The sequence below is a fragment of the Podarcis pityusensis genome (assembly GCF_964106645.2).
Source record: "Podarcis pityusensis genome assembly, chromosome: 5".
Lineage (NCBI taxonomy): Eukaryota > Metazoa > Chordata > Lepidosauria > Squamata > Lacertidae > Podarcis > Podarcis pityusensis.
In genome coordinates, this window is record NC_138032.1 from 50,511,103 (window position 1) to 50,538,580 (window position 27,478).

At 40.9% G+C, this 27,478-nt stretch overlaps 2 protein-coding genes across 5 annotated transcripts in view; one reads left to right on the top strand and one right to left on the bottom strand.

The window, feature by feature from the left end:
• Positions 1 to 10,965, bottom strand: part of ABLIM1 (actin binding LIM protein 1) — a 208,211-nt gene extending 197,246 nt beyond the window's left edge. Inside the window, exons 1-3 of one of the 2 annotated variants that reach the window (XM_081005994.1) lie at positions 10,146 to 10,965; positions 2,638 to 2,829; positions 1,005 to 1,100 (exon numbers count right to left, since the gene is read on the bottom strand). The gene's annotated coding sequence lies outside the window, so the exon portion shown is untranslated. The remainder of the gene's footprint in view (positions 1 to 1,004; positions 1,101 to 2,637; positions 2,830 to 10,145) is intronic. The other variant, XM_081005995.1, reaches the window with a different exon arrangement.
• A 25-nt stretch (positions 10,966 to 10,990) lies between these two features.
• FHIP2A (FHF complex subunit HOOK interacting protein 2A) overlaps positions 10,991 to 27,478 on the top strand; it is a 32,133-nt gene continuing 15,645 nt past the window's right edge. The window contains exons 1-12 of one of the 3 annotated variants that reach the window (XR_013986564.1): positions 10,991 to 11,267; positions 16,788 to 16,866; positions 18,495 to 18,664; positions 19,578 to 19,682; positions 19,864 to 19,986; positions 20,947 to 20,985; positions 22,983 to 23,270; positions 24,105 to 24,301; positions 24,540 to 24,654; positions 24,767 to 24,843; positions 24,950 to 25,142; positions 26,458 to 26,627. Coding sequence is in view for 2 of the 3 variants with exons in the window: in XM_081005972.1 (XP_080862098.1) it covers positions 11,223 to 11,267; positions 16,788 to 16,866; positions 18,495 to 18,664; positions 19,578 to 19,682; positions 19,864 to 19,986; positions 20,947 to 20,985; positions 22,983 to 23,270; positions 24,105 to 24,301; positions 24,540 to 24,654; positions 24,767 to 24,843; positions 24,950 to 25,142; positions 26,458 to 26,627 (1,601 nt within the window). In the remaining variant the exon portion in view is untranslated. The remainder of the gene's footprint in view (positions 11,268 to 16,787; positions 16,867 to 18,494; positions 18,665 to 19,577; positions 19,683 to 19,863; positions 19,987 to 20,946; positions 20,986 to 22,982; positions 23,271 to 24,104; positions 24,302 to 24,539; positions 24,655 to 24,766; positions 24,844 to 24,949; positions 25,143 to 26,457; positions 26,628 to 27,478) is intronic. The other 2 variants (XM_081005972.1, XM_081005971.1) reach the window with 2 other exon arrangements.

Genomic DNA, 27,478 nt, shown 5'->3' on the forward strand with positions numbered 1-27,478 from the left:
GCTAACTAGTCCTTTAGTTGAAGGCAGTAACATTTATTGGCAAAAGAAAGTATGAGAATTATGTTACATTCTGGAGTATGATATGTTTTTATAGATTATGTCTGAATAGGATGAGAGTGTTGGAGATACGTGCAAATGTGTATGTGAACCCGGTCTTTGGGTGGGTGTTTGATTTTCGTTGTTGTGTATACTGTGTATATACGGACAATGACAATAAATTTATCTTAGAATCTTAGAAAACAAATGTATCTGCTCACTAAATAACAAGAACTGCGTACGTAGAAAAGGATAACCATTTCTGTGTAAACTGTCAAGCTGCACAGGTATGCATATGTTTGCCCACCTAAGAAGGCAAAAGCAGCAGTAGACGTTGGTGTTCTGAAATTTATGTAACTTGCACTGCAATGTATATAGCCTCAAGCTTGACATTTCCAATTCAGTCACCTTTATAAATAATCTTTGGCAACCTGTACAATTCAGTCATATTTGCCATATCATTTCCTTTGCTACAGTTGCAAATGGTAAAGAATCCTACAGCAGGCATGATGAATTAAACAAGTAATTCTTCTTCTTCGCTCAATTTCTATCCCTTAGGAACTAGCCTCAGAAGCTGATCTATTGCTACAATAAAGCAAAGTGGTGTGTGCTCATGCATTAACATTCATTTCAGAGCTAGCTCATCCTGCTCTTCTTCCCCTTTACATGTTCAATCATTAAACATCTCCATTTGCAACTTTCTCCTTCATGTACTGTGAGAATCAAGGTTTTGCTCAGTCATTGTGATTTGATGGCAGCCTTTTGCATCCTTAATCATCATGCTATTTCCAGTACACTTCTCTCTACATTATTATCATGGGTTTTCCCCCTGTGATGCTGATATGCTGACATTTAGAAAGAAATTGCAGGAAGAAATATATATACATGGAAATTTTGTGGCCACGGGAGGGGGGTTATATTGTATCCACTTAATTCCTATCTGTAATGTAGAAATTGTCATAGCTTACCTCATAGAGCTGTTTGGTGAAATATCTCAGAAGCACTGCATACAAGTCTCATAATAATTTGGATTTTGCTTCCATGAAATAGCATTCCAAAATGTACTGAAAAATAGGAAAGCATTGTAGTACCACATAAACAGGGTGAAAAAATATTCACTAACAAAAATTACACACAAGGCAATTAATTTAGTGCTTATTGAAAAGTGTTTAACTACATAGAATGTTAAGGTTCTGACTCTAGCCACCCTAAATGCTATATGTAGTATACAAATAAACAAACCGAAACATGTGGCTTCTCCAGCCTTAGGAACAGAGCTTGCAGGGCTAAATTCAAAGCCTGTCTTGGGAAATGGCAACTATATTACTAAATATTTTATTCCTGCCAATGCTTGAATTAGCTCAGTCGGTAGAGCATGAGATTCTTAATCTCAGGGTTGTGAGTTTGAGCCCCATGTTGGGTGAAATATCCCTGCACTGCAGGGGGTTGGACTAGAAGATCTTTGTGGTCCCTTCCAACTCTGTTTCTACATTTCTACGGTGGCAAAGATAGGCGACGATAAAATCCACAAGTCCCATCCTGATTCCTTACCCCATTTTATCCAAATCATGCCACACATAGGCTTTAAAAGCATAATCACATGATGCTAATCACAGAAGGTAAAGCCCCCTCTGGCCCACATCAGTAATCTGAGCTCTGATTCCTGACCTTGAAAGAGGTCTATTGGCATGAGACAATGTCAATATATCTCATCTATCAATCCGCTTTTGTAAAGTACTTATCACTGGGATGGTTCACTGACAAGGATTAGAAAGCAACAATGCTGCCTGTGGATACTCTTTAAAATCTACTTAGGTTGTAAATTTTACATTTTCATTAGACTGAGAGCAGAGAGCACTAGGCTTTAAACAGAAAAGTACGGTAACTCACTAATATGAACTAACTATACAGACAAGTAGAATGTATGCACATTAGGAGTCCCAGCTCCTATCTGTTTATAGAAGTAGAGTGGTACCTTGGTTTCCCAACATAATCCGTTCTGGAAGACTGTTCAACTTCTGAAACGTTTGAAAACCAAAGCGCAAAGGGCAGTCTGCAGGAAACTGAAAAAATAACATGTACACGCAGTGGAAGCCATTTGACTTCCCAAGGCATGTTCAAAGCATTTACTTCTGGGTTTTCGGTATTCGAAAACTTAAATGTTTGGCTTCCAGGACATTCGAAAACCAAGGTACCACTGTAGTTAAGAAGTTACAATGTCCTAATTTGGAGGAGAGCGAGCCCAACAGTATTTCAGCTGCTTTTCCTGAAATGTCACATCAACCACAGCTATCTGGGCTGGTCGAAACTAGGCAGACTGAGAGGGTCACCTCATGTGGCAGGTGCTGGGAGTTGAGGAACAGTAGCAAGGTGTTGGAAGGCACCAAGTGTGTCATGTGTCCTGCATTGTGCTCCCTAAGCTAGCCTACTGCCCTCAGGTGTGGTGGAAGGTACTGTCTCATCACTAGTGTTGAAATATGATTCAACTGCCAATCCACCAGGTTTTTGCCTTAAGATAGCCAAGAATCTTGGAGCACCCCTGATTTCTACTTACAACTGTAATTACAATTTTACTGCTAATTAAATATTATTAATACATACCTATATTAGCTTGCAGTCACAATTACAGTGGAACTGGATTTAGTGAATCTTCTCAGAGCATTTAACGGAGCATACACGGTGTCCTTCTCACTTTCTTTTATCTCATTCAAGCCAAGCATTGTTATATTCCGAAGTGGTTGCATCCAAAAGCAGAATGCACGAGCGAAAGCAGGAACAAGTCCTTTTGGACTGCTGCAAAGTGTCATGCAGATAGAACAACAGTATTATACTTGGTATTGGCATGCTTGTCTAAGGGCTTATCTGGGAAAGAAGGGCAAATCATTGCATTATTACAGGAGGGTGGGAATATCAACAGAACAATCAAACCCCCAATTCACCACATCAGAGGGTGGTTGCAGTGGAGGTTTCCTTCCACCTGGCTCAGATGGCATTTCTATGGCCAGGGGAGAAGCAGTTGAACTGGGCTGGCCAAGGTTTCACTGTATCCTAAGTTGGTCAAGCTACCGGCAATGGGCCTGATCCAGGCCTCTCTACTGTGCCAGCATGCAGCTAACACAGCAAAATTTGGAGGGTGAAACTACACTCCCCACTTCCCACCTTGGCCAGCATGAGCAGCAGAGCTTAAACTTTTGCAAGACACAACATCTAGCCTCCCCGTAGACAAATCAGAATGAATGTTGCCAGAAAGCAATCGTACTCCTCATTGAGACAGCCACTACAAATAGACACAACTTTTTAATTTTGAAGATGAATGAATATCATACTAGTTCTGTAGTGGGAAAGTCCTCATTTCTCGTAATTGCCATTACTTTTCATGAAGCATATGGTTGCCTTTTCTAACCATCTGTGCCTTCATTCTCCATTTGGTTAACCACAGGCAACAATGGTATTTGATTTCCAATGTTACAGGGAAGCACCACCAGATGGACACAGAGGTCACCTGCACAGCCAGTTGGTGGCACTTCCAGGAATGTGGGGAATTATTCTTATTCTCCCTCTGTCTGGTAAGGCTGCATTATTTAATACTACCAGGGCAGGGGGGAAGCTTGAATATATCTTCTTTAATCATTTTGATACTAACTGGTTTTCTTTTTAATCTTCAGAAATTACATCTTTAGTCCAATACTAACAAAAGTTTGCTAATAATGACAGGCTACAGACGGGAGGAAAAACAAATAAGGATGGAAGATTGAGGGGGTTTTAAAGGGGGAAAGGTTGCTTAGCATTCCCTTGCAAATAGCCAGCATTTTTGAAAGGGGACAAATCCCAAGCTCTTCTCGCTTGTTGCCATCTGGCAATTGCATAACTGGGATAAACCCCTTTAATATGTGTGTGTGTGTGAGAGAGAGAGAATTATGCATGAGACTTGGAACATTTTCTCTGGGCTCTGTCATTTCCCTTGCGTGGAAGCAGCAGAAATTGGCTCCTACTGCTGCTCTTCACTCCGCTCACTTTTGCAGCCCCACACCTCCCTCCAGTTGCCTATGTGCACTCATAAATGCTCCTCCTCTTAAGCCCAGCTCTTTTTCTTCCTCTGCACTTCCTCCCACCACTGAGCAATGGGGGTTAATTTGGAGATGAGGGCAGACTCCCCATGCCCCCCCCAAGTATTTGTAATAATTTGCAACTGGCTCCTGCAAGGCCAAAGATTGCAAGCTGCATGCATAATGGTCTTCAAGCCCTCCCCCTGCTACTGTACATGGGAGTTATCAGGAAACCCTGGAGACCTCAGGTCCGTCCTGAGGTGTCTGGTAACTCTAGTCCAATAGCATCTGAAGGTCCACAGCTTCCCTGCCCATTCTAAAGGTTCTGATGCAACAGTCCTGATCCTATGAGAACCCTACTAGCCCAGGCATACTATCTATGCTACAGTATCTGACATGGACCAGTGAATGAATAGCTGGGAGCAGCTAACACTATAGCATTATAGAAGTTAATTGGAAATGTACTTAATCAGTGTGTGCTCAGAATCCTATATAACCACCTCTGAACTTTCCAAAGTAGAATGAGATATAAGTAAAATACATGGGGTTGGGTTTTTTGTTTGCAAATAATTGCATTTGGCCAAATTCCCCACATTATTTTGGGTAGAAAGCTGGTTAACAGCAGGTCAATACTGTCTCATAGATGTTGCAAAACTGGGAGAGTGCTTATCAGTGACTCTTCATCAAGGTGGAGGGAGGTTTTGACTCGGGAGCTGTAGAACTCTGTTGTGCATGTAGTACCCTTCATTTATAAATGACCAAGGGGCAAACTAGATGTAATATTATTCATGTCTTTAGCCCTTGTGTGGGTGATTTTTATTTATTTTATACTAAATTGCTAGCAAAGGGATTGTGGCATTGGAGGTGGGAGTTTTACCCCTTTACCTTAGGTTCAGCAATGCTCTTGAAAGGGATGTTGGCACTTCTGCCTGCAGCTTTAGCCATTTATTCATTAAAAAATAGCAACTGCTGATCATTAGAAGAATTAGACATAGCTAACTTCTCCAGGTATTTTATGGGTTGGAAAGAAGTTACATGTGGGGTTGACTAGGACAACATGTCCAGTGGGCAATTTGCACAATCATGAGTGTAGCAACTGATAATGCCAGTTAAACATTGTCTCCCATTATTATGGGTTGGAGCTAAGACTCTGTTCTTTAGTGAGTCCTTGAGGTTACTTCCCTTTTTCTATGTAGTCTGTTAGTTGTGTGTTTGGACCTACAAAACCTTGTATTATACTAAATGATGACTTAACAATAAGCCTAAATAGATGCTCTATTACTTCCTCCAAAATGTCCTCTATTGCTGTCTCAAGACAGGTATGAAGCCAATTAGGGAGGTTAGTTGGAGCCCACTTTAAAAAGTGTGAATATGCTGCCATCTGCTGGGCACATAAAGCACATAAAGGATTTCCCCCCATAAGTCATTGAGGTTCCTCTTAATTAGATTGCTTCACGTTGCAAAGAATTGATGTTTCTTCTGCCTACAAGTGCACATCTTTTATAATCTCACAACTAGAGGAAACCTGCTGCGGCTGCTATTGTGGTGGTGGTTTGTGGTGTTGTTGTTGTTGCTGCTGCTGCTGCTGCTGCTGCTGCTGTTGTTCTTGTTCACCCACCCCTCACCCCAAGGACTCTGGGCAGGCTACAACATTAAAACACAATATTAAAAACTTACAGAAATAAGGTGGTTCCTAAATATATACACCTCAAGTGTCAGCTAGATTGCCATTTGCAGCCAACTGAGCATTTAACATACAATGCTAATTTGTTTCTAAATGTATTGATATGTTATCCATTGTTCCTGCCTTAACTATGGCGTCTAAAATTTAAGGATGTGTTTCCATGAGAACTAAAATAAGCTCCTTTATACTTTTGCCTCTGATGAGCAATTTGAGGCCTGTTAACAGACTAGTCAGCCACACCAGTACATTAATTTTTGGCAGTGTATTCTCCTTCATTTCTGGTTGTTCTTTTGGGCATGTACTTTGTTTTCATTTTATGGGACTACCTACGCAATTTACAGAAAGAAAAATGTCAAACTGGCACTACTACAAATGATGGTCTAATTTAATAAGCCCTTGAAATTAACCATAAAATTATTCCTGTATCTTATGGTTTGATGCCCTCTTCTGGTGGAAATCCATCTACTATTTCCAATATTCTCATTTAATGTGGATGCTGTTGTAAGGTAAGTTACCAGAAAACAAAAATGATAAATAATATTAGTTTGCTGCTGTTCTTAACCTTTGGTTAAAAGGTCTTCCTTAATTTTACCTTTGATTTATTGCTTTTCTTTGTCAGATTACAGCTAGCCACCTTGATTGCCATCATAGAAGAGACACAAATGTGAGAACTGCACAAATTGAGATTTGGCAGAAAATATTTTTGGAAAAGTTAAAACAAAGAACAGCAATAACAATGGACAAATCCTAACAGATTGTTGGTCTGAAAGTATTCCTTGCACATTGCCTGAGTTGCTGTGATGTCACAGAAGTCTGGTGACCAGAGTTCCATTTTCCATTTCAGAAGCAAGTACAAAATCTAAGAATGCTAATTTTATCCAAGCAGAAAAAGTTTACAAATCCAATTTTGTTTTGTATTCAGACACCCAAGAGTCAGTCTGTTTGGAGATGGGATATGAAGAATAGAGAGACATAAACAGGACACTTATGAATCCACCTCTATAAAAGTGGGTTATATGTAACAGGTTATAGCTAATTTCAATACAGTATAATAAAATAATAATAACTTTTTATTTATACCCCACCCTCCCCAGCCAGAACTGGGCTCAGGGCGGCTAACACCAATAAAATTACAGTAAAACATAATGTGGGGGGACAGTTAATTAAAATACGGGTTAAAATACAATTTAAAATGCAGCCTCATTTTAATAGTAGCCCATAAATCAAAACCATAAGGGGAGGGAAACATAAGGATCAGACTGTGTCCAAACCAAGACCAGGCAGAACTTGCAGGCCCTGCGGAAAGATGTCAAGTCCCGCAATATAGTACAGTATAGCATATTACTGCAAACTAGTAGACAGTGCTATACCCAGAATTTTGGCAAAGGTATTTTACACGGATAAGAGTACCTGATGACTAGTATTGCACTCCAGAGTGTTCTGTTTTATAGTTTGCAGAGTGGACTGGGAGGAGTGGCAGCAACAGTTTAATAATAATATTGTGCTCAATGGTTCAGTTCTGGTCCCTATATAACCTTCATATTCAAGGCTTCTTCTCAAAATACCATTTTCATTCTGAGGATTGCACCCAAAAGTCACTCCTATGATTAAAAGTGCAATATTGGAAGGATTTATGCCTTTCTTGTTCATTAGATGGGCATGCTGAGCCACATCCTTGGACAAGTCCGGTAATGAGTCCTCCGGATATGATGCTTTTCATCTCAAGAGTGAGTTGCAGGTGCACTCCACAGAATGATGAAGTGTGACAATGAACACTGGCCTCAGGGTCTCTGCTTCCCAGCATTTAAGGAATAATTGAATCCTAAGAGTGAAAGAACAAAAAGTTATATACAACCTCCACATCCCAAGGCAGTATCCCCCTCCACATATCAGATCTGTACAGATTAACTAATCCCTGTGACAATAAATCACAAGCAGAGAGTAGGAGGGAATTAAGTGTGCCACACTAAGGGGCATTCAGAGCAAATGACTGAAGCAAATGATCATCTGCTTCTCCAGTGTTTATCTCACATCATGCCATTCATTCCCCTTCACAATCTAGTTTTTAGGATTGAAAATTATTATTCTTTTGACTAGTTGGTTGGCTGGTGTAGAATTTGTGCTTCATATGCCACCTGCTAACAAAATGTTTTCTGGGTGGATTACAGGATTAAATAACTTTTTAAAAAAAGGAAAAAAAACACAACTCAGAATTTAAACACTAGATAGAATCAAAACATTTAAAGGAGGGGAGACCCTACAGCTAACATATTTGCTTATTTGGAAATAATATTTTCAAACCACCATACAATTAAATAATTAAAGCCTAAAATTATAAGATCATAAAACACAGGACAAATGACCAAATGAATCAAATTCTATAAAAATCCTTGGCAAAACAAAAATGTTTTCAATGGAAGGTAAGATATCAGAATTGCAGCGATCTCTCTGTTGAGGGTGTTAGCAACACTACTGAGAAGGCCCTTTCTGTCACATAATCACCTATTGTACCTCACTTGACAGGACATTCAAAGAAGGACTTTAGATCAAGTTAATAGCATCTGAGAAGTCACATGTGGGAAAGACAATCATTCAGGTACAAAGGACCAATGTGGTAAAAGGCCTTAAAAATCAACACCAGTACTTTGAATTGGACCTCGAAACAGAGCAAAAGCCATTAACAAAGAAAATAGTGCAACAGCCCATCTAAGTTAGCAATATTGCAGTCATATTTTGTACCAACCAAAGTTTCTGGGCCATTTTTAAAGGTACCCTCATAAAAAAGTGTTACAATAATCTAAATGGGAGACTATCAGGACACCTATCACTGAAATAAGACTATTGCTCCCCAAGTAAGAACTGGTATACCTAGGCTGGAAGAAGGTTTCTGAGACAGAGTGGCAAACTGTGCCTCTAGTGACCACGATGGGCCAATGAATATCCCTGTCTTCAGTGTGTTTTTGTGTGATTTTTTAAGCGACATTTTTATATAATACAAAACACTAATTTGTCCCCCTGAGACCTTGGGAATATAAACACAAATAAATGTTCACACTAAAGATAAGGGGAGCAAAATCAATAATGTTTGAAAAATGGCAGTGTTCTCTTACTAAGGTAATGCAATCATGACAGGCCTTTTACTTCTCTCCTTTTCCAACCCTGGAATGTACATCTTGACTGAAGGATCTGGATTTCCCCTATGCAATGTGAGGTAGTCTCCAGCTTTATAAGTTCCCAAGTGTGCCTTCCCTACTCTCCACATTACCAATGCAGCACCACCTACGTACTTCAGAGATAGCTGTTGGAGTAATCCTTGTCCATTGACCAAGCAAGCTGGGGCTGCTGGGAAATGGAGGACAACAATATACGGAGGGCCACAGGTTATCCATATCTGACCTATGTGATAGCATCACCTGGTCACAATTTTGACTAAGGCAACATTTGGAAGTAAATTTAGCTCACTTCCTTCCCTCACTGGTTTGTTTTCCAGTCCTCAATGGCAGACTCCCCTTTTGGGAAATCCTAGGATAATTCTTCCTCAGGGACATCCTATGGACACAACCCCCATGTTGAAGATTTTTTTCCATTACCTACACTTTGTGAGCTATGGAAGCTTGAATGGCAAATAAATCTTCTTTGACACAGCAATCACACTAATACACTTAGAAAACTGCAGTGTAGCAAATGCAAAACTGAAAGCTGAGTGTTTCTCTGGCACTTTGCCTTTTAAATTCAGAGTGGGTAGTTGTTTCTTGAAAGGAATTCAGTGGGTAGCTGGTTCTTGAAAGGAGTTCACTAAGCATGCTTTGATTCTTTCTTATCCACCTGGAAGCGCAAAACTGAGCAAAGATTAATCAAGTATTTCAATTATATTGTAATATTGCCAGTGTGGTGTAGTGGTTAGTGTTGGATTAGGACCTTGGAGACCAGGGTTCAAATTCCCACTCAGCCATGAAGCTGGCCAGTCACTAACTCTCAGTCTAACCTACCTCATAGGGCTGTTGTGAAAATAAGATGGAGAAAACTTCAGCTCCTTTAATGACAGACAGGACATAATTACAATAATTAATAAAAAAGCAACTAATCATATACATAGTCACTCATTTCTTGACACTGTCATGTCTCTAAAGTGACAACTACCGTCATCACCATCAAGCAAAGGAAGGTTTGACTCCATCATGTGCTGACTGAGTTCCAACTGCTCAGCCCCAGCCCCTCATAGGTGGAGGCTAAAGGGCAACACCAGAGAAGGCAAAGAAAAAGGGCAGGGAATGACACTTGAACAATCCTGGCATCATAAGAATACCATACCTATTTCTGATGCCAGTACCTGGGTTCAATGCAAGTGATTGCAACTCTTTATAACAGGGATGGCTAACCTGCAGGACTCCAGACCTTGCTGAACTGCGGTTTCTATAATCCCTCGCCGTGCTTCTTGTGATAATTGTTGAGATTCTCTTGGGGCTATAAAGTCAGCTAGTAGTACTCTAAATAAATGAAGTTTATTGCATAGCCAACATAATAACACTGTCACTGAGGAGGTTCCAGTCGCACATACAGAAGCTGGCCAAACTGGCGGCTGACTCTTATTTCAATGTACTAGTGATGATAAAGCAGCCTCCTCCACTACACTGGAGGGCAGAGGTTGGCTTAACTTGTGCAGGCCACTTCCAGCACCTCACACCGCCCTTCAGCACCAGATACCCGAGGCAGCAGGGTGGGCCCTGGCTCTCTGCTTCGTGGCTGGGCCTTACATGGCAGAACTGGCAGGCAGCAAAGTGTCACGGGCACGACCCTGAGGAAACCTGACCCTGCGCCTCCTCCTCTCTTCTGCCCGTCTGACTGGCGGCGTCACGAGGAATTCTGAGGAACTCGAAAACTTGCTCACTATTTCGCGGCACTTCGGTTGGCCTCGGCAAAGGCCAAAGAGCGAGTTTCGTAATCTCGCCCTCCTCTTTCTCGCTTCCCTTCTCCTCAGCCCGCCTCCCTCTCCAGCGCTCTATCCTTTCGGGCCGTTCTCCGTTGTTTTTTCCGTCCCCGGGGCCGGATGCTTCCCGCCCCGCCCCCTACCTCCCCCGACACGGCGGCAGAGGCCTGACTGACTGACTGCCAGACCGAAGGACACGCGCAGGCAGCTCCTCAGGCAGCGGCCCCTGTAGGCCGAGCAGCGGCGGCGGCAGGAGAGGGAGTAGCGGCGGCGGCGCCAGCAGAGGCAGGCGCTCGGCTTCCGGGCGGCCCCGGCGGGTGTCGTTCTCCGTCCGCGCCACGGTGTCTCCTGAGGCGAGGGAGCGGGAAGAGAAGCGGAGAGAAGCAGCCGGCCCGCTTCGCTTCGGTAGCCGACCCGATCGCCGCGGCCAGGCCCCCCGCATGCAGTCCTCACCCTGGAGCGGCGGCGGCGGCGGATCGAGGAGCTCTCGCGATCCTCCCGGCAGAGGCTGCTCCAGTCCAGGGACAGGATGTTCTCCAAGTTCACCTCCATCCTGCAGCACGCCGTGGAGGCGGTAAGGCCACCGGCGGCGCCCGCCACGCAAGCCCGGGGATCCTGTTGGGCCTAAGATGGGGAACGCGCTTTTGGGGGGCCTCCTCGCGATCCCCCTCGCTTTGCTCTGCTGCCGGCTTCGTCCCTTTAACTGCCATGCCCTCCTTCCCTCCCTCCAACGCCGGATAGTTTTATTTCTGCCTTAGGACGAGGGGACGGGAGCTTGGCGAGACCCGAGTGGTTTGCTCTTTTCCTCCCAGTCTCCGGGTTGGGCGGGTTACGTGGCTGTGTCCCGTTTCTGGCTCAGTCGAAGCCTCTGGGCGATCACGAGTCGGGGCCCCGCGACGAAAGCCAGGAGCCTTCAAGTTCTTCGTTTATTTGCTAGTTAAGTTTGTATGCCGTCTTTCCAACAAAGGGTGCTCGGGGTGGCCAACTACAAAGACGCACGCACACAAGGTGTAATAAAATACACTGAAACTTTAGTACAGTAGTCTTTATTTATTTAACTATTTCTATCACCCTGCTCTTCAGACATAAAAAGACTACCAGATCGGCTGTATAAATACATGGCAGTCCCTGGCCTCCAACTTAGTACAATCTAAAAAATATGGACACAAAAGGAAAACTGTTTGGTAGGGAGGAGGAAGTAAGTCAACTCCTTCAATCTCTTCTGCTGACCAGCTGGGGTAGGAAGCTCCAGGAGAAGAGGCAGGGGTATCTCCTCTGTTTCCTCACATGGTGCAACTCTGATGTAAATAAATATGCTCTAATGCAAAGTAAACAACATAAAATTAAGGCGGGGGGAACCCCAAATCCCAAGGCTGTTTTCAAGAACAAAGGGGGGGTTCTTGAAGGTGCCAATTGGGCAGGCTGACAGCTTGATACAGCTGCCTCCTGCCTGGGAAGCAAGAGCTTTGAAGCTGCATATTTCCAGTATAATTTTTTTTGTTGCTAGTGGATTTTTTGTGACAACATACCTGGTGAGTTAAATACAAGCTGCATTCATGTGTAGTTGTGTTTTAGGCTTGGTTTTTTTGTCCTTTCGGTTATTTTCTCCAGATTGTTTGTACTCCTGCAAACCTATATGCCAGTTGATTTTGCTGATGTTTTCCTTTTGTGCAGAGGTAGTGCTGTTTTTGCTACATAAACATTGACACTCTAGCCTGAACATCAGAAATAGAGGGAGTGATAATGTCCTTCCCTTCCGTTTTATAGGCACATCTAAAATATGCCCCCCTAACCTTCTATCCCCTTAGGCATAGTTTCACTGGGGCTTTTGTATTAAAATTTCCTTCACAGCTGCTCCCTCCTTCTGCTCCCACAGTGGACTGGCAAACAGGCTCCAAACAGTCAAATATTCCCTGTGTTCACTCCTGCAGCTTTATAAATGTGTTTTGAGAAATTTTCCCCAGTTTCCTAGAAAATCCAGTGGGAGAGAGAGAGATTGATTGCATTCTGGAGTATCGGAAGTAATAAACAAAAGTACCTCTGTGCTAATCGCTCATCAAAACTAGTTATCCTGCAAATTGTCCTCAATTTGCACCTAGCATCCCTAATATTTGATTCTTCAGGGTTGAGTAGACATTTTTTCAAGTGTCCATGAGGCATTATGGCAGTTGTGCCAGCTGGGCAGTGAAAGGCCTATCTAAGCCTTCTAGCATGCAGTATTAAAAACTATATTCTGTGTCATTTGGCTTAAATCGGGGCAGCTAAACTCCTGCCTGCAGCCCTGGTCCCCCCCTCCCCCCGACTTGATCAATTTTGGCAGTGGATTTAAAAAAAAAAGTTTACATGCTGCTGGTATGGGTAGATAGGTTTTAATAATAACAATAACAATAATAATAATGTATTTATATCCCACCCTCTCCAGCCGAAGCCGGGCTCAGAGCGGCTAACAACAGTAAAATAATAATAAATGCCTCTGCCCACCACAGTGCCTTAATGGGAATGCAAATCACTGTTCATCAGATTGATCATTTGATGAGTATAGAAAGGGCAATAATGCCCTTCATCAGCTGTGGAGGGGGGACAGGGTGGGTGGCTACACCCACCATTAGCATGCACCACCCAGAGGTTTGACCAAAGGTTAATGGGTTAACCACCCCTCACCTAAGTAATGGAATAGTCCACTTAAGATACTTCGTATGCCGACACAATTCCACTCTTGGGGTAAAAGTTCAGTATAATTACTATTCTACCTTCCATCAAGTAACTAGGTTATTCCAGCTGATTCTATGACCTGTGGCAAAAAAATTCCAAAGGTTGATTATACGTTTGTGCAAGGTAGGACTTGTCTTTGAGCAGGTGCATTGCCCTTTAATTTTCTTTAATGATTCCTTGTGTTAGCATTATGAGACGAATTGAAAATGATGCCTCTAGTGCTTTCTTTGCTCCTTGGCAAATTTTAACATTCCACTCAATTTGTGTTATGCCAACCACGTGTGTATGCCAACCACATGTTTATTAATGAATATTTTTATTCAATAAAAGTTATAAAAACCTAGTTTGTATTGCCTCCAACCATGCCTCTCAGCATCAGATCTCTATTGTCCTAATGTAAATTTCCAATGGACTCCTTCTGAAACTATAGTACAAGTACATCTTTTTAATAAAGTAAATATATCAAACATGCATATTATGCTGGTGCACGTCTCAGGTTGCTAGAAGTGGCTGCAGCTACATTGTGAATGTAGAATTGGTTATTGGCCTGGAAAAAAATATTTTAGTCAAATTCCCGGTAATTAAATGTTTGAAACGGTGGATTATATACTCCACAGATTTCACTAGTGAGGCCACAACCTTTTTTTGTAATTTTTATACTACTGATTTCTGATAGAATTCTCAATAGTGCAAGGTAAAATATTAGTAAAGCCTCAAAACTTCATTGCAGGAGTTTTTGAACTTTTATCCAACTAAGACATACAGTGGTACCTCAGGTTACATATGCTTCAAGTTACAAACTCCGCTAACCCAGAAATAGTGCTTCAGGTTAAGAACTTTGCTTCAGGATAAGAACAGAAATCGTGCTCTGGCGGCGCGGTGGCAGCAGGAGGCCCCATTAGCTAAAGTGGTGATTCAGGATAAGAACAATTTCAGGTTAAGAATGGACCTCCGGAACCAATTAAGTACTTAACCTGAGGTACCACTGTACTCAAAATAAACCCATGAGGTCAATGGAGTTAACTCTGTTAGTTTTAGTGAGTCTGTTGGATACAACTCATTGTTTTGGTTGGATACATGTATACCTAAAAAATTAGCCTGAATTTTATACAGTAGGCCCTTAATTTACACAAGGATTATTTTCCGGGATTGCACCTAAAGCCAACATTGTGTACAATCAAAGCCAATTGGGTTCAATGGTGGTTAGGATTGGCAAATTCATTTCCCCTGGAACCCTGCCCCCTTTTCACCCTGTGTGTGTGTGTGTGTGTGTGTGTGTGTATATATATATATATATACACACACACACACACACACTAACTATTTTATGCCATGCGTGTAAAGCTGAATATAAAGTTAAATGTGTGCAAGCTGCTGGTTTACCGTGCTAGGGGCATGATAGGGTTTGTGAAAGATTTGCACATCTTTGAGTCTGATTACATTGTGTAGCTTTATCAGCAGTCTTCTAAGTCAAGTCAGGTCCCAGCAGTGCCTCACTGCTAAACAAGTGGAAAAAATGAATTTCATGGTGTGTACAAAGCAGGCCAAAGCCTGCAATTTGGCCCTGGCTTTTTTAACAGTGCTGAAGTGAATGAAATATAGTATGATGTTGAGTTTCGTATGTTTTTGTTGGTGTTCATTGCTGACATTTTCTCACAAGGTCTGCAGAAGAGCTTTTGGTATAGTGTTGATCTATATTGGATGTTGTGTTCCGAGAAATTGAATTTGTTTAAAGGCACATTTGGCCTGGTGCACTGCATGTTGTCTTTCGTCTTAATTCTGAAGCTGATGAGTGCTGAAAGTAGTCACAGTTCTGTCTGTTTGTGTCAGTTTCAAAGATTCAAATGTTGGGGAGGGGAATCATATACATTTAACTCAGTGGGTATAGGTGTTCTTAAGTCAGTGGCTTGATTCAATGTACATAAATTGACTTATGTATGAAATCTGTTAATTTCAGTGGGTCTCCTTTGTGTGTGACATAGTTGAATATCACCCTCCCATCCCAAATCCGCTTAATTGAAAATACATCCCCTCAAAAGCTATAATCTCTAGTTCTATGGAAGTGTGTTTAGGATCAAGATTAAGAAATTTTTACAGATTTCAGAAATGTCTGACTTTAACTAGCTTAAAGTGACCATGATAACTGGTTTGGAGTTCCTTTTAAATAATACTGCAATACCAATGCTTCCCCTTTGTCATTTTGAATATGTATATGCATATCAATAGCATACCAATATAATATCCAACAGCCTATTCTTTCCATAATTCATTTCTTTTTGCAAGTCACTCCTAGGAGTGTTGCCACTTCTCCATTTTCAGAATTGCCAGCCAAAAGTTGACAGAGAACATCAAATCAGGCATATGTCAAGTTTATTTAAAATGGCAGCCAGTCTGCTACAATATCAGAAGTTAAATCCTGCTGCCATTATTTTTGTTTCAAAAATATTGTAGAATATGTGATCAGAAATAGGTGTGCTATTATTTGTACTATTCAAAAATTAGAGAAAACTAGTAAAAGCTAGTTAGTTTATTCCCATTTTTCCATTATCATCAATAGGAGTATGTACTCCCTCTCAGGAGGGAAGGAAGGCCAATTTCCCAAGGAGTCAGCTGCTAGTTTAATTATTCATTTATTCATTAATTTATAGACCACTTGACTGTAAAAAAAAACCAGCAACCCAAGGCAGTTTACAAAGCTGGTGAGCTGTCACACCAGACATTGTCCACTGTACACTCTCCATTTAATCAACACCCATTGTTCATTCCTCATTCCCAGAGGCCTAACTGAATTTGAGCCACACTTTATTACCTCACTGGCTACTACGGTAGCTGGGAGAAAGTAGCCAGGCATCTGGTTGGCCACTGAGAGAACAGTTCGCTGGACTAGATCCAACAAGCTCTTTCTTTGTTCTTATCTTTTTACATTCTTCTTGTTAATGATAACGTGATACCATAATAAAGATTAAAAATCTCAAATTACCCTTTATTGGCAAAGGTGCTCATTTGGGGCTCTGTACCAGTAAGGCAAGAATGCAGAACTGGGGAACCTTTTGGGAGTTTCATGTCAGCAGTGGGACATGACATTGTCACACTTGCAACACAAAAGCAAGAGGTTTCTATACACAAACTCCATTCACGATCCAGGCATCATCACAGAGCGGGACCAGTGAAGGGTGTGGCGCAAGAAAGGGGCAAGGCCTAGGAAGAGTCCTGAGGGCCACATTCAGCCTCCAGCCTGAGGTTCTCCACTCCTGCTACCTCCCAGAAGAGAATATGGTCCCCCCCCTGCCCCTGTTTGAAATTATTATCTTTGCAACTATGTTTTCCTAAAGACTGACATTTAGGAAATGTCATTTGTCTGCTTTTTATTTCTTTCCTGCAGCTTGCGCCATCCCTTCCATTGCAAGAAGACTTTGTTTTCCACTGGAAGGCGATTACCCATTACTACATAGAGACATCAGGTAAGAGGCATTTATTTGCAACTTCAGCACACAATTCTGCAGATGGGAGTATTGTTTGTTACTTAAAAGTAATGATCTGGTAAATAATAAAATTAAGCAGGGAAATAGCTGGTGGGACCTGAATGTAACACTTCACAATAACTTTCAGAACATATTCAGTGCTGTCAACACAGAGATTCAAAGTCTTTAGATGTTGCAATTCATTCCTGTTTGCTTTGTAATGATAGTTGTTTGTAGACAGTTGCATAAGAGGGAATAGCAAATTTGCTACTGGATTATTTATACTCTTGCCACATAGTAGTATAAATTATTTCCAGATTCATTATATAAAATTACTTCACACACGGGTTTGCTGATAAATGCAGTAGAGACCAATTAAGTTTCTTCACAACATTAAAACTTCCTCTCCCAAATAACACATTGGAAGTCTATACTGTATGTAGCTTCAGATTATCCTCAAGCATTTTGTGTCAAGAATTACATTGTTTCTGTCCTTTTTGTAAAGTTATAGTCCTGCATAGTTATATAAAATACCAAGTAGGAACTCAATTCAGGCAGGGTCATACCCCTTAATTTGAACAAGAAAGGCAATTCCACACATTCAACACCACACATTCAAAGCTTAGCTGAAGTAACAAATATGTTTGTGATTTTTCTCTTTCTTTTATTACATGAGAAGTCAAGAGAATTCACACAACGCACAGCCATAAATTGGAAGAATGTGGGTGGGGCCATGTGGGCCAGCCACACGGCCAACCCACTCTCTGACAATGTGCCATAGCTACCTCCCCACCCCCCCAATCTTTGATCAGCATGAGAAGGGACTCTGTGTATGTACATCAGTATGGGTATAGAACAGTGCTGCGATAGTGCTGCGGAGCGATAGTGCTGCGGAGCCACAACATTAACCTCCCATCACAGCATCGCTACCACTTACCAAGCAGGTTAAGGAAGCAATAAGGTCAGGCTGTGTGCAGGCACTGATAGGGAATGCCTGATTGTCTCTGCTGGTGTATCCATAACCCTGACCTCACCCATTTTGGTAAACAGAAGCCACACTGCTACTAAGAGAGTATTGTTGGTGAAGAGGATCTCCATGTTATTGGGCCAGATTCCCCTTTATATGGAATAACTCTACATGCATACTAATGTATGTGCATAGAACTCCATCATATTGCTGGGGGGGGGGAGCAGAGAACTGGTGTAGCCCACACAGCCACACAAGCCCTCTTTGCATTCATTCAATAGGAAAAGTCAAATGAAAATGTGTTTGAGTATATGATCTTCATTGTAAGGTATTTAACTTTTATGCAGTGGCTCCCCACTTGTGGAATGCTCTCCCCAGGGAAGCTTGCCTGGTGCCTTCTTTACATATCCTTAGGTCCCGGGCAAAAACATTCCTCTTCTTCCAGACATTTGGCTAATTAAACAATCCATGGCCTTTTAAACCTGGGGGGTTGGTATTGTTTTCGTTTGTTGCTATGGTATGTATTTTTGTGTTTTTATATTGTAAATGCCCTGAGATCCTCAGATGAAGGGCAGTGTAGCAATTTAATAAACAGTAGTAGTAATAATAGTAACAACAACTGAGACAGGAGACTTTATTTTAATGGAACCTTTTTCTCTAGATGACAAAGCTCCTGTGACTGATACCAACATTCCCTCTCACCTGGAGCAGATGTTGGATATTTTAGTTCAGGAAGAAAATGAGAGGGAGTCTGGGGAAACAGGACCTTGTATGGAATATCTACTACATCACAAGATCCTAGAGACTTTGTACACCTTGGGCAAGGCTGATGTAAGTATAGCTCCATTGCAGAAAGCTCAGGTCCTGTGACTGGATATAATCATGTGTACTTAGTTTGTGCGTACTGTTTCAGTAAACGAAATTTTGACTTGTCATATTTTTGCAGTACCTTTGAGAATAAAATAGTGTTGTATTACAAGTGGTGAAGAAATGCTGCTGTTGAAAGCAGAGGGCGTAAGGACATGGGGTCATGGAAAGATCCTGGCTGTTGGGCAGAATGAAAGCTATTTTGATTGAGTAGTAGCTGAACATTTTCCAAATACATTGTATCCCTCTTCACTTGAAAAAATAACACTCCAAGGGTTAAAACTGCCATGGAAAGCATGCACACATAATCTTTTCAAGGTTCTCCATCTACTCACACACACACACAGAGAGAGAGAGAGAGAGAGAGAGAGAGAGAGAGAGAGAAACACACACACCAGACCACACCCATTTGGGTGTGAGAGACTACTGCTAGACATAAAAGAATGGACACTTGTATATCTTTGTGTTTATTTGTGTGCTGGTTTCCCACAAAACCTAAACCTGCTTGCAGTATATTGTATGAACAATAAGTGTAACACAAACTAAACAACTGCAAATGTTTGCTACAGATATAAAACAAGTGCATAGGATCTTAGTCTATGCTAGTTTGAAATGCTAAATTAACTGCATAATGTGCACTATAAAGGTCAGACCTTCTTAAGACCTTCAAGTATAAGGCGGTATAGAAATAAAATAAATAGAATAAAGATATAATTGGTCTAAGTGTTGTACCAAATCTCTGTATTGTAAAATGGATGAGATATTGGATGCATTTAACGTGTTTGTTACTAAACTAATGTTTCTAGACACCTTGTTGGTTTTGTTTGCCAGTTTCCACATTATGTATATTTCATGTTTATTGTATCTCTTTTTCTAGTGTCCTCCAGGCATGAAACAGCAGGTTTTATCCTTTTATACAAAGCTGCTGGGAAGAATACAACAGCCTCTTCTCCCACACATAAATGTACACAGACCTGTGCAGGTACTAAACTCTCTTTTTAAAGGAACACATTTTAACACCCAGATTATTGGGTGTAATATTTCAGTTTTGTTGCTTTAATATCTTAAAAAGCAAAATTTAACAATGTATCCTGATGTGGGCATTTTTATTGCAGTTTTATTTTCTTTAGTAGTACTATTAATAATAATATTCTCTTGAACAGAAATTAATCAGACTTTGTGGGGAAGTTCTGGCAACACCCACAGAAAATGAAGAAATCCAGTTTCTCTGTACAGTGTGTGCAAAGCTGAAACAAGATCCATACTTGGTTAACTTCTTCCTTGAGGTAGGTAGATCACACTGCTTGTTAACTGGCATTTTTTCCCCACCATAAAGGGAACTGAGTTAGGTATCTGTCAGGATCAGAGGGGCAGGGAATAAAGCCTTTTGATCCCTGGAAGCTACTTCTAACCTGCTACTGGCTCCTGAGCTTTCCCCATCTGTTGCTTGTATGTTTCCAAGTTCTTTTGCGATTGCCAGGGCTAGAAATTGCTTTTCAAAAGAGAGTTGAAGTTATCGAGAAGAACTTTCTGACAGTAAGAGCTGTTCAACAGACTTCCATAAGAAGTAATGAACCCACCTTCCTTCCAGATTTTTAAGCAGAGGTTGGATGACCGCCTGTCATGGATGCTTTAGTTGAGATTCCTGCATTGCAGGGGGATGGACTTAGATGATCCCTTCCAAAACCACAATTCTATGATTCTATGACTTGTGCCAGAAAGCAGATTGTGTGTTTCTGTGGTGATATTACAGAAGCATAAAAATTGTATTTTAATATTTTGTTGGAAGCCACCCAGAGTGGCTGGGGAAACCCAGCCAGATGGGCGGGGTATAAATAAATTATTATTATTATTTACCCAACCGTGCTGCATTTTTATATTTATATTTATTCTCTTCCCCTCTCCTTATTATTATTAATCTAATGAAGTAAGTAATTATTCCTATGCCAAGTATATTTCTTTATGCTTCTTATTTTATCAGTTAGCATTCTCTGGTGGAGGTTTGCTTTTTGTTGTTGTTACCATCTCTGGAAGATTTTATTTATCTGGCATTCTTTTCTTAATCAGAGGAGATGCTTTCTGTATTTTCCCCTCTTCCACATAGAGAGGTGTACAGTCCCTTCCTGTTAAATTTGGCAACTGTTGCTTGTTCTTGCTATCCCCAGTGGTCTGGGAGTGAAGTCCCTTGATGGTGGTGATCTTGACTCTGAAAATATGGAGCTTATTTCATTAAACTTTCCTATTAGGTGATACAATACCCCGTCCTACATACTTCCAGGAGGCAGGTGAGCAGGTGGGCTTCAGAACTGCATGGACAGACCAGTGGATTTTGTCTGTTTTGCTGAGCTAGATGCAAAAGCTCTTTTATTTGAAATTCACTAACCCTGTAAAATGGAGAGAAAATGTGCCCTGTAGGGTTATGTGAATTAAATATCTTGTTGAAATTGGGTCTCTGGAGCTGCATGATATCATGTTAGCACCCTAGAAATCCACAGCTCTGGCACATGCTTCACCGGTGTGCTAACGCTGCGTATGTAGGAACTAGCATACAAACAATAGCACAATTTAAGCATCCTGCTGGCTGTATGCAACCCCTCATAGATTACACTACTTTTATATAGCCTTGTCAGGTAGGAACTAAATTTAATCTATGTGGAAACTAGGCTGGTTAGCAGAGAAGGTGTAGAGGCTGCAGGTCTTCTCTATGGATAATTAGTTGTCACACCTCCTCCTCTCCCCCCCTCCCCAATCTTTATATTGGGAATCATTCAATTATATTATATTACATTATAAAATAAATTACAGTCAAGAGCTGGAAGATTGTTTTCTGTGATGCATGGCATGTTGCATGTCCTTCCAGCACTTTTAAGGAATAAAAGTGAAAACTGACAGTAAAATATTTCTTAAGGCTCAGGGATAGTTATGTACATAATAGATAATTATACACGCTTATTTTAATAAAGGATTGCTATTCTATTGCTTATAAAAGATACTGTAGGATATGCATTTTCTTCATCTTCAGGGATAATTAACTGCATGCTCATACTTTCCCCCATCTCTTATAAAGACTGATACTTTGAATCCATATGCTCTGAAGGTCTTTCTAAACATCTGAAACTGATTTATAGGCAGGGGTGCAATTCTTCCATTTCAAGAAGAATATGAAGTGAGGAACATGGATCCCCGGGGAATGGTGTCAAGATCTTGTTAAGATGGCAGGTGCAGATTTCCTGAGAATAACTGCTGATTCTTAGAACAGCTTTTGTTTTTCTTAGACATATGCAGCTCCAGAAGCATGGTTAGATTGGAATCTGAAACTGTGTTTCCAGAACCACAGAGATAAGGTGGATTGGGGTCTTGACCTGAAAATTCACATTTTCCATTAAATGCATTTGTGTCAAAAGGTTGCCTGTATATAGTAAATGTGACATTCGTACTGAAGATTGAACAAATCAAATGGCATCCACTTACTTCGGTGGCTTGATAGAATAAGGAAAGGCCATTTTTTGCACACTTATTGAACTGACTAATACAGAAGTTGCTGTAAAAGGCAAATGTTAAATAATGGCTCCAGCTAGTGGGTTTACTGAGGTTCCTTTTTTATAATTTCTGTAAAGCCTGGTATGTAGGATTTGTGCAGCATGGTTGTTAAAGTCGTCATGTGCTTGTACATCTCTTGACCATTAAGAGTAATGTCATCTGCCAAAGGTTCTAGTATTATGAATGAGATGTGTTTTATCTAGAAACCAAGGAACGGAAGAAGTAAGCCATGGTGGATAAATAGTCATTTTTTGCAAGGAAAAATTAATTCAAAGATAGAATGTAATAAATCAGAAGATAATGGCCGACAAAATTCAGCCCAAGATATATAATGACAATTTACAGGGTTGCCAGTTACTTAAACTTTGTCAAAAGCCAGTTTAAATGCAGAACTTCAGCATCTAGATGAGATCTACAATGACCATTAAGATTTTGAAGCTTCCCAGTGCTGGCTGAGGTAAATGACTTCTCAGAAATTCAAATTCCGTTTTCAAACCCTGAGAGTCTTGGGGACAATCTTCACATATACATGTTTTAGTGATTAAGAAGTTGAGCTGCTCTAATCAGTTTCTTTGATTCTGTTTTGTTTCTTTTTCTGTTTTGTTTTTACTTTGTTTTGTTTAACCCTCCTTGTGTTTGTGCCTGCTTTATTTGGAAGCCTTGTATTTTGCTGTGTTTTCAGCTTCAGTGCAGGCGCCATTTTTATCTTTGTAATTCTCTTTCTGGATGTAACCCTCTTCAGAGCAAGCTAAAGGGGCTGGCTTCAAAAGGCGCAGCAAGCTTAATTACAGCAGACATGCTAAAAGGCCAAGATTCCGTGGTGACAGATACAGGACAGTCTGTTCAGCCTGGAGAGACATCAAGTGGAGCGGATCAAGCAGAGAGCGCAAATAACCTTCCTCAGCAGGCAGATGACCTGTCCACAAGTCTAGATGAATTAAACGTCCCTTTGTCCCCTGAGGCTTTGGCTGCCCATCCACATGGGGACTATAATTTGGTGGATTCTCTACTCAATCTCACCAAAAGCCCGGTGAGTGACTGGCAGAATTGTTTTTGATTTTAAGTGGGCATATGGGGGGGCCTGAAGGCTTTTTATTGATTAATCAGAAAGAATGGAAGGAATTATCAGCTGAGAGAGGCACTGAAGGCCTCTAAAAACACCATCAGTGTCCCCAAACACACATTTTTAATTCAGTGAATATACTTAAAATATCATTATGGTAAATGTGGTGGGTATGTTTTTCTACTCTTCTAGCACATACGTAATAAATGTTGCTTGGTGTGAAATCATCTGGTTTTGGAAAAATAAAATGTAATGCTCCCCCCTCCCCACTGCCCTGCTAAGCATCCCAACCTGGTAAGATGAGGACAGAACCTTGTATTGCAGGCTTCAAATGTTCAGGAAAACCTTAGTATCACCAAAATTGTGAGGTGAGCTTTTATTTTTATTTAGTATACCTTTTGTATGGCCTGTAGTCCTGTGAGCTGATCTTCTACAGAAACTGATGTTCATCACCGTGGTTTATTTGGGGATTGTTTCATTGGGTCGCTGAACTGTTGTCACTTTTCCTCCTTACTGTTATAATGCTTGCAGATTTATTTTTAACTGTCGCTCACAGGCTGTTAATAACTTGGTCATGGTCATGCCAAAAGTTGCTTAGTCTTGTTCTAAATAGTGTCTACTGAAATAAAGCAAACATATTTGCCTTAGTGGAGATAAGGAAACTACAGCGATAAAACAACTTTGTCAATTCATTAGGGTATATTATTATATATCTGTAGTAATAGCCATGTGAACCCTAATATTCTTCCTCTCCTATTTGAACTTGAAACTTACTGTATTCTGTCTTCTCTTATATGACAGGATGGCCGGATAGCTGTGAAAGCTTGTGAAGGCCTCATGCTCCTAGTGAGTTTGCCGGAGCCAGCCGCCGCCAAATGCTTAGCAGAGAGTACATGCTTGTGTGAACTGTTGACAGACAGGTTGGCCTCTCTCTACAAAGCCCTCCCTCAGTCGATGGATCCTTTAGATATTGAAACAGTGGAAGGAGTTAACTGGGGGTAAGAATATTGTCTCAATGGACCTTGAGCTACAGTTAAAAAAAGCATTTCTAAAAAATACATTTATAGCACAACTTGTGCTTGAGGTGGCTCTCCAAAGAAGTAAAAACTTCAAAGCACCAAACTACAAGCGATATCTAAATGCTTAGGTTAGTCATGGAACTTCTAGTTATGCTTTGATGAAAACCAATAAATACTGAGCATATATATGCTTTTCTCATCCCTTCTTGTACTTCAGCTTGGATTCCTACAGCCATAAAGAAGATGCATCTGCTTTTCCAGGAAAAAGAGCCCTGATTTCATTTCTATCCTGGTTTGATTACTGTGATCAGCTCATTAAGGAAGCTCACAAGGTTTGAGATGCCTACTTTAACCCTTTTCTATGTACAATCCAAAACAAGTTTAGAATATATTATTATTTTTCCTAAATTGGAAAGGGAGTATCACTGTGCCCTCTTATTTCAGACAACAGCTGTTGCCATGGCAAGCTCGGTGCGAGAACGTTTTTTTGTTGGCGTAATGGAACCCCAACTAATGCAAACGTGAGTAAGGCATTTGTTGGAAAGAGAGAGAGGTCTCCCCTATTTTTTATATGTACATAAAGGAGGAACCTATGTCACTTCCTTTAAAAATCCTTCTTGTGCTCAGTTCAGAGATGGGGATTCTCACGTCAACGGCCCTGTTGCATCGTATGGTTCACCAAGTCACTTCAGATGCTTTAGTACATGAAATGGTCTGCTTTATCCTTGGGGAGCGAAGGGAGCCAGAAAAACTGACAGACATCAACAGGCACCCATTGCGACATCGCTTAATTGAACACTGTGATCACATTTCAGATGAGGTAAGATATTATAATACCGCATAAGTACAGGGGTGACTGCCAACATGCTATGACCAATGTCATTGCATTTGTAAACAACTTACTAATGAGTGGATCTTTCAAGAGTTAGACAGTGGTTTGGGGGGGGGGTTTGAAGCTGTTTGAGTAGCTCATCTTCAGAGATCTGATATCAATGAACAAAATGTGTTGAAACCTACTGGGTGCTACTTCAGGGTCCATCTTCCACTGCTGCTTCCTCTAGGTTCTTCCATTCCCAATGAACTGGAAAATGCATTTTGAGATGTACTAAATAGTGCTGAAAAATCTGAAATAGTGCTGAAATATCTGAAAGTCCTGAGTTCAGAGTCTACTTCAACCATGAACTCTTGGGAAGAAAGGGGAGCTTTGTAATGTGGGGAGGGAGTTGCTACTTACCTGAGTCCAGGTGACAACATGTGCTCTTGAGGCTAATGCACTGGGGGTGGGAATGGCTCAGGACACTGTGGGGCCAGTTACTTCTCCCATTCTAGTACTTAGTTGGGTGAGCCACTACAGTTTGTTATGGTCCCTGTCTCATCTGCCAAGGTTGAGACTTAAAAAATGAGTTGACTGGGAAGGGGAAGATCGGCCTGCCAGCAATTCCAGAAGGCTGCATCTAGGAGCAGGCAGACCAACCTGAGGCCTGTACTGGTTGAAAGATTAGAGGCAGGCAAGGAAAGGATAGTTACGGGTTTGCTGTAACTAGCACTTCCTTTCTGTTTCCACAGTGTGGAGATGCTTTGGTCCTGGTCTCCATAACTAGAGTGAGGACATTACAAAGTTGGATAGACTCCAAAACCATAAGTCCTTACAGCAAATCAGTCTCTCATTATCTTATGCAGTTGCTGTGAGGAGGAATGTATTGTCAAGTACTATAGCAATAATATGTTATGGGGGCAGGGACTTTATTTAAACTGTGTGCTTTGCACACTTCATGGGTGTAGGGCTTCAGAGTATTTCATTAGCACATCTATTTGAATAATGAAAAGTACTTCTCCTCATGTGAAACCTCTGTCTGCCCCAAACCGTAAATAATAGCTCTCTGACAAACCAGAGCCTCTTTTCCAAGTGTTGATTGCAATAGGTAAGGGCCATACACATAGTTTGGGTTGATTCTTTTGTCTGTTACTCCGTTGGTTACCAGCAGTTTATAGCACTGAGAAAGTATGTGTGTGGGAAAACATTTATTATTCATTAAAGAAATGGAATACTTTTTAATAGGTGCAACACTATAATAACATACTCAGAATCTCTGCTTTGTGGGAACCTGTTTTTATGTCTTTTTTATATATTGCAGATCAGCATAATGACACTCAGAATGTTTGAGCACCTTTTGCAAAAACCTGATGAGCACATTCTTTATAACTTGGTTCTTAGAAATTTAGAGGAGAGGAACTATACGGAATATAAACCACCCTGTCAAGAAGATAAAGATGTGGTGGAGAATGGCCAAATAGCAGGAGCTGTGTATGTTCTTTTCTGTGCCCCACTTTTCTTCCTCTGTGTCATTGGAGAGTTCTGCAGTAGCTGAAATGTCTTTCAGCTGTTGTTATCAAAGCAAAGATTACATTTTAGGCCGGAGGGTGTGTGTATTTTAGTATACTGACATAATGTTGAATCTAGAAATAAAGTTACGGTGTTAGGCTTTATACTGTGTATAGAACTGTTACATAACCCAGCATGTTAACAGTCTGCTGCTGTTTCACTTCTCACCCATCCATGCATCTCAAGTTGCAATCCTAAATACACTTTCTAGAGTGCAAGCCCTATTGAATACAGTGGGACCTGCTTCTGAGTAAACAAGTGGAGTTTAACTCTTGTGGTAGTTGGCTTAAGGGGTCTATGGAGTAATTCCTTCATTTTTGCATGTGTTCAACACAAGAGTGTAAGGAGCTGCTTTGTATCAAGTCCATCTAGCTCTCTATTATTTACACTGAAAATGACAGTGGCTCTCCAGAGCTTTAGACAAGACCTAAACACAAATTAGGCTATCCTCCCTTTTTGACTGATCAGCTTGATCTCTTGCTTAAGGATATGTAAGCCCATTTGTCTTTGAAATTTGGGTAAGATTCAAAGCATTTGTTGATTCACTTGTGTGGCTTTAGAACACCCAGAACTTGAATGTTGCCTTGGCTGCTGCAGTATTATTTAACAATACAACAAAAATTCATAAGCCCCTTTCATAAAATTAGAATATATGTTTCCTTGTTTCATTTATCTATGCATTCTCAGTGAACACTAGTTCATGTTAATGTTCTCTAGTTCCATGTCATGCCATTATTTCAGTAAATAAAAGTTGTTTAAAATAAAAAGAAAAA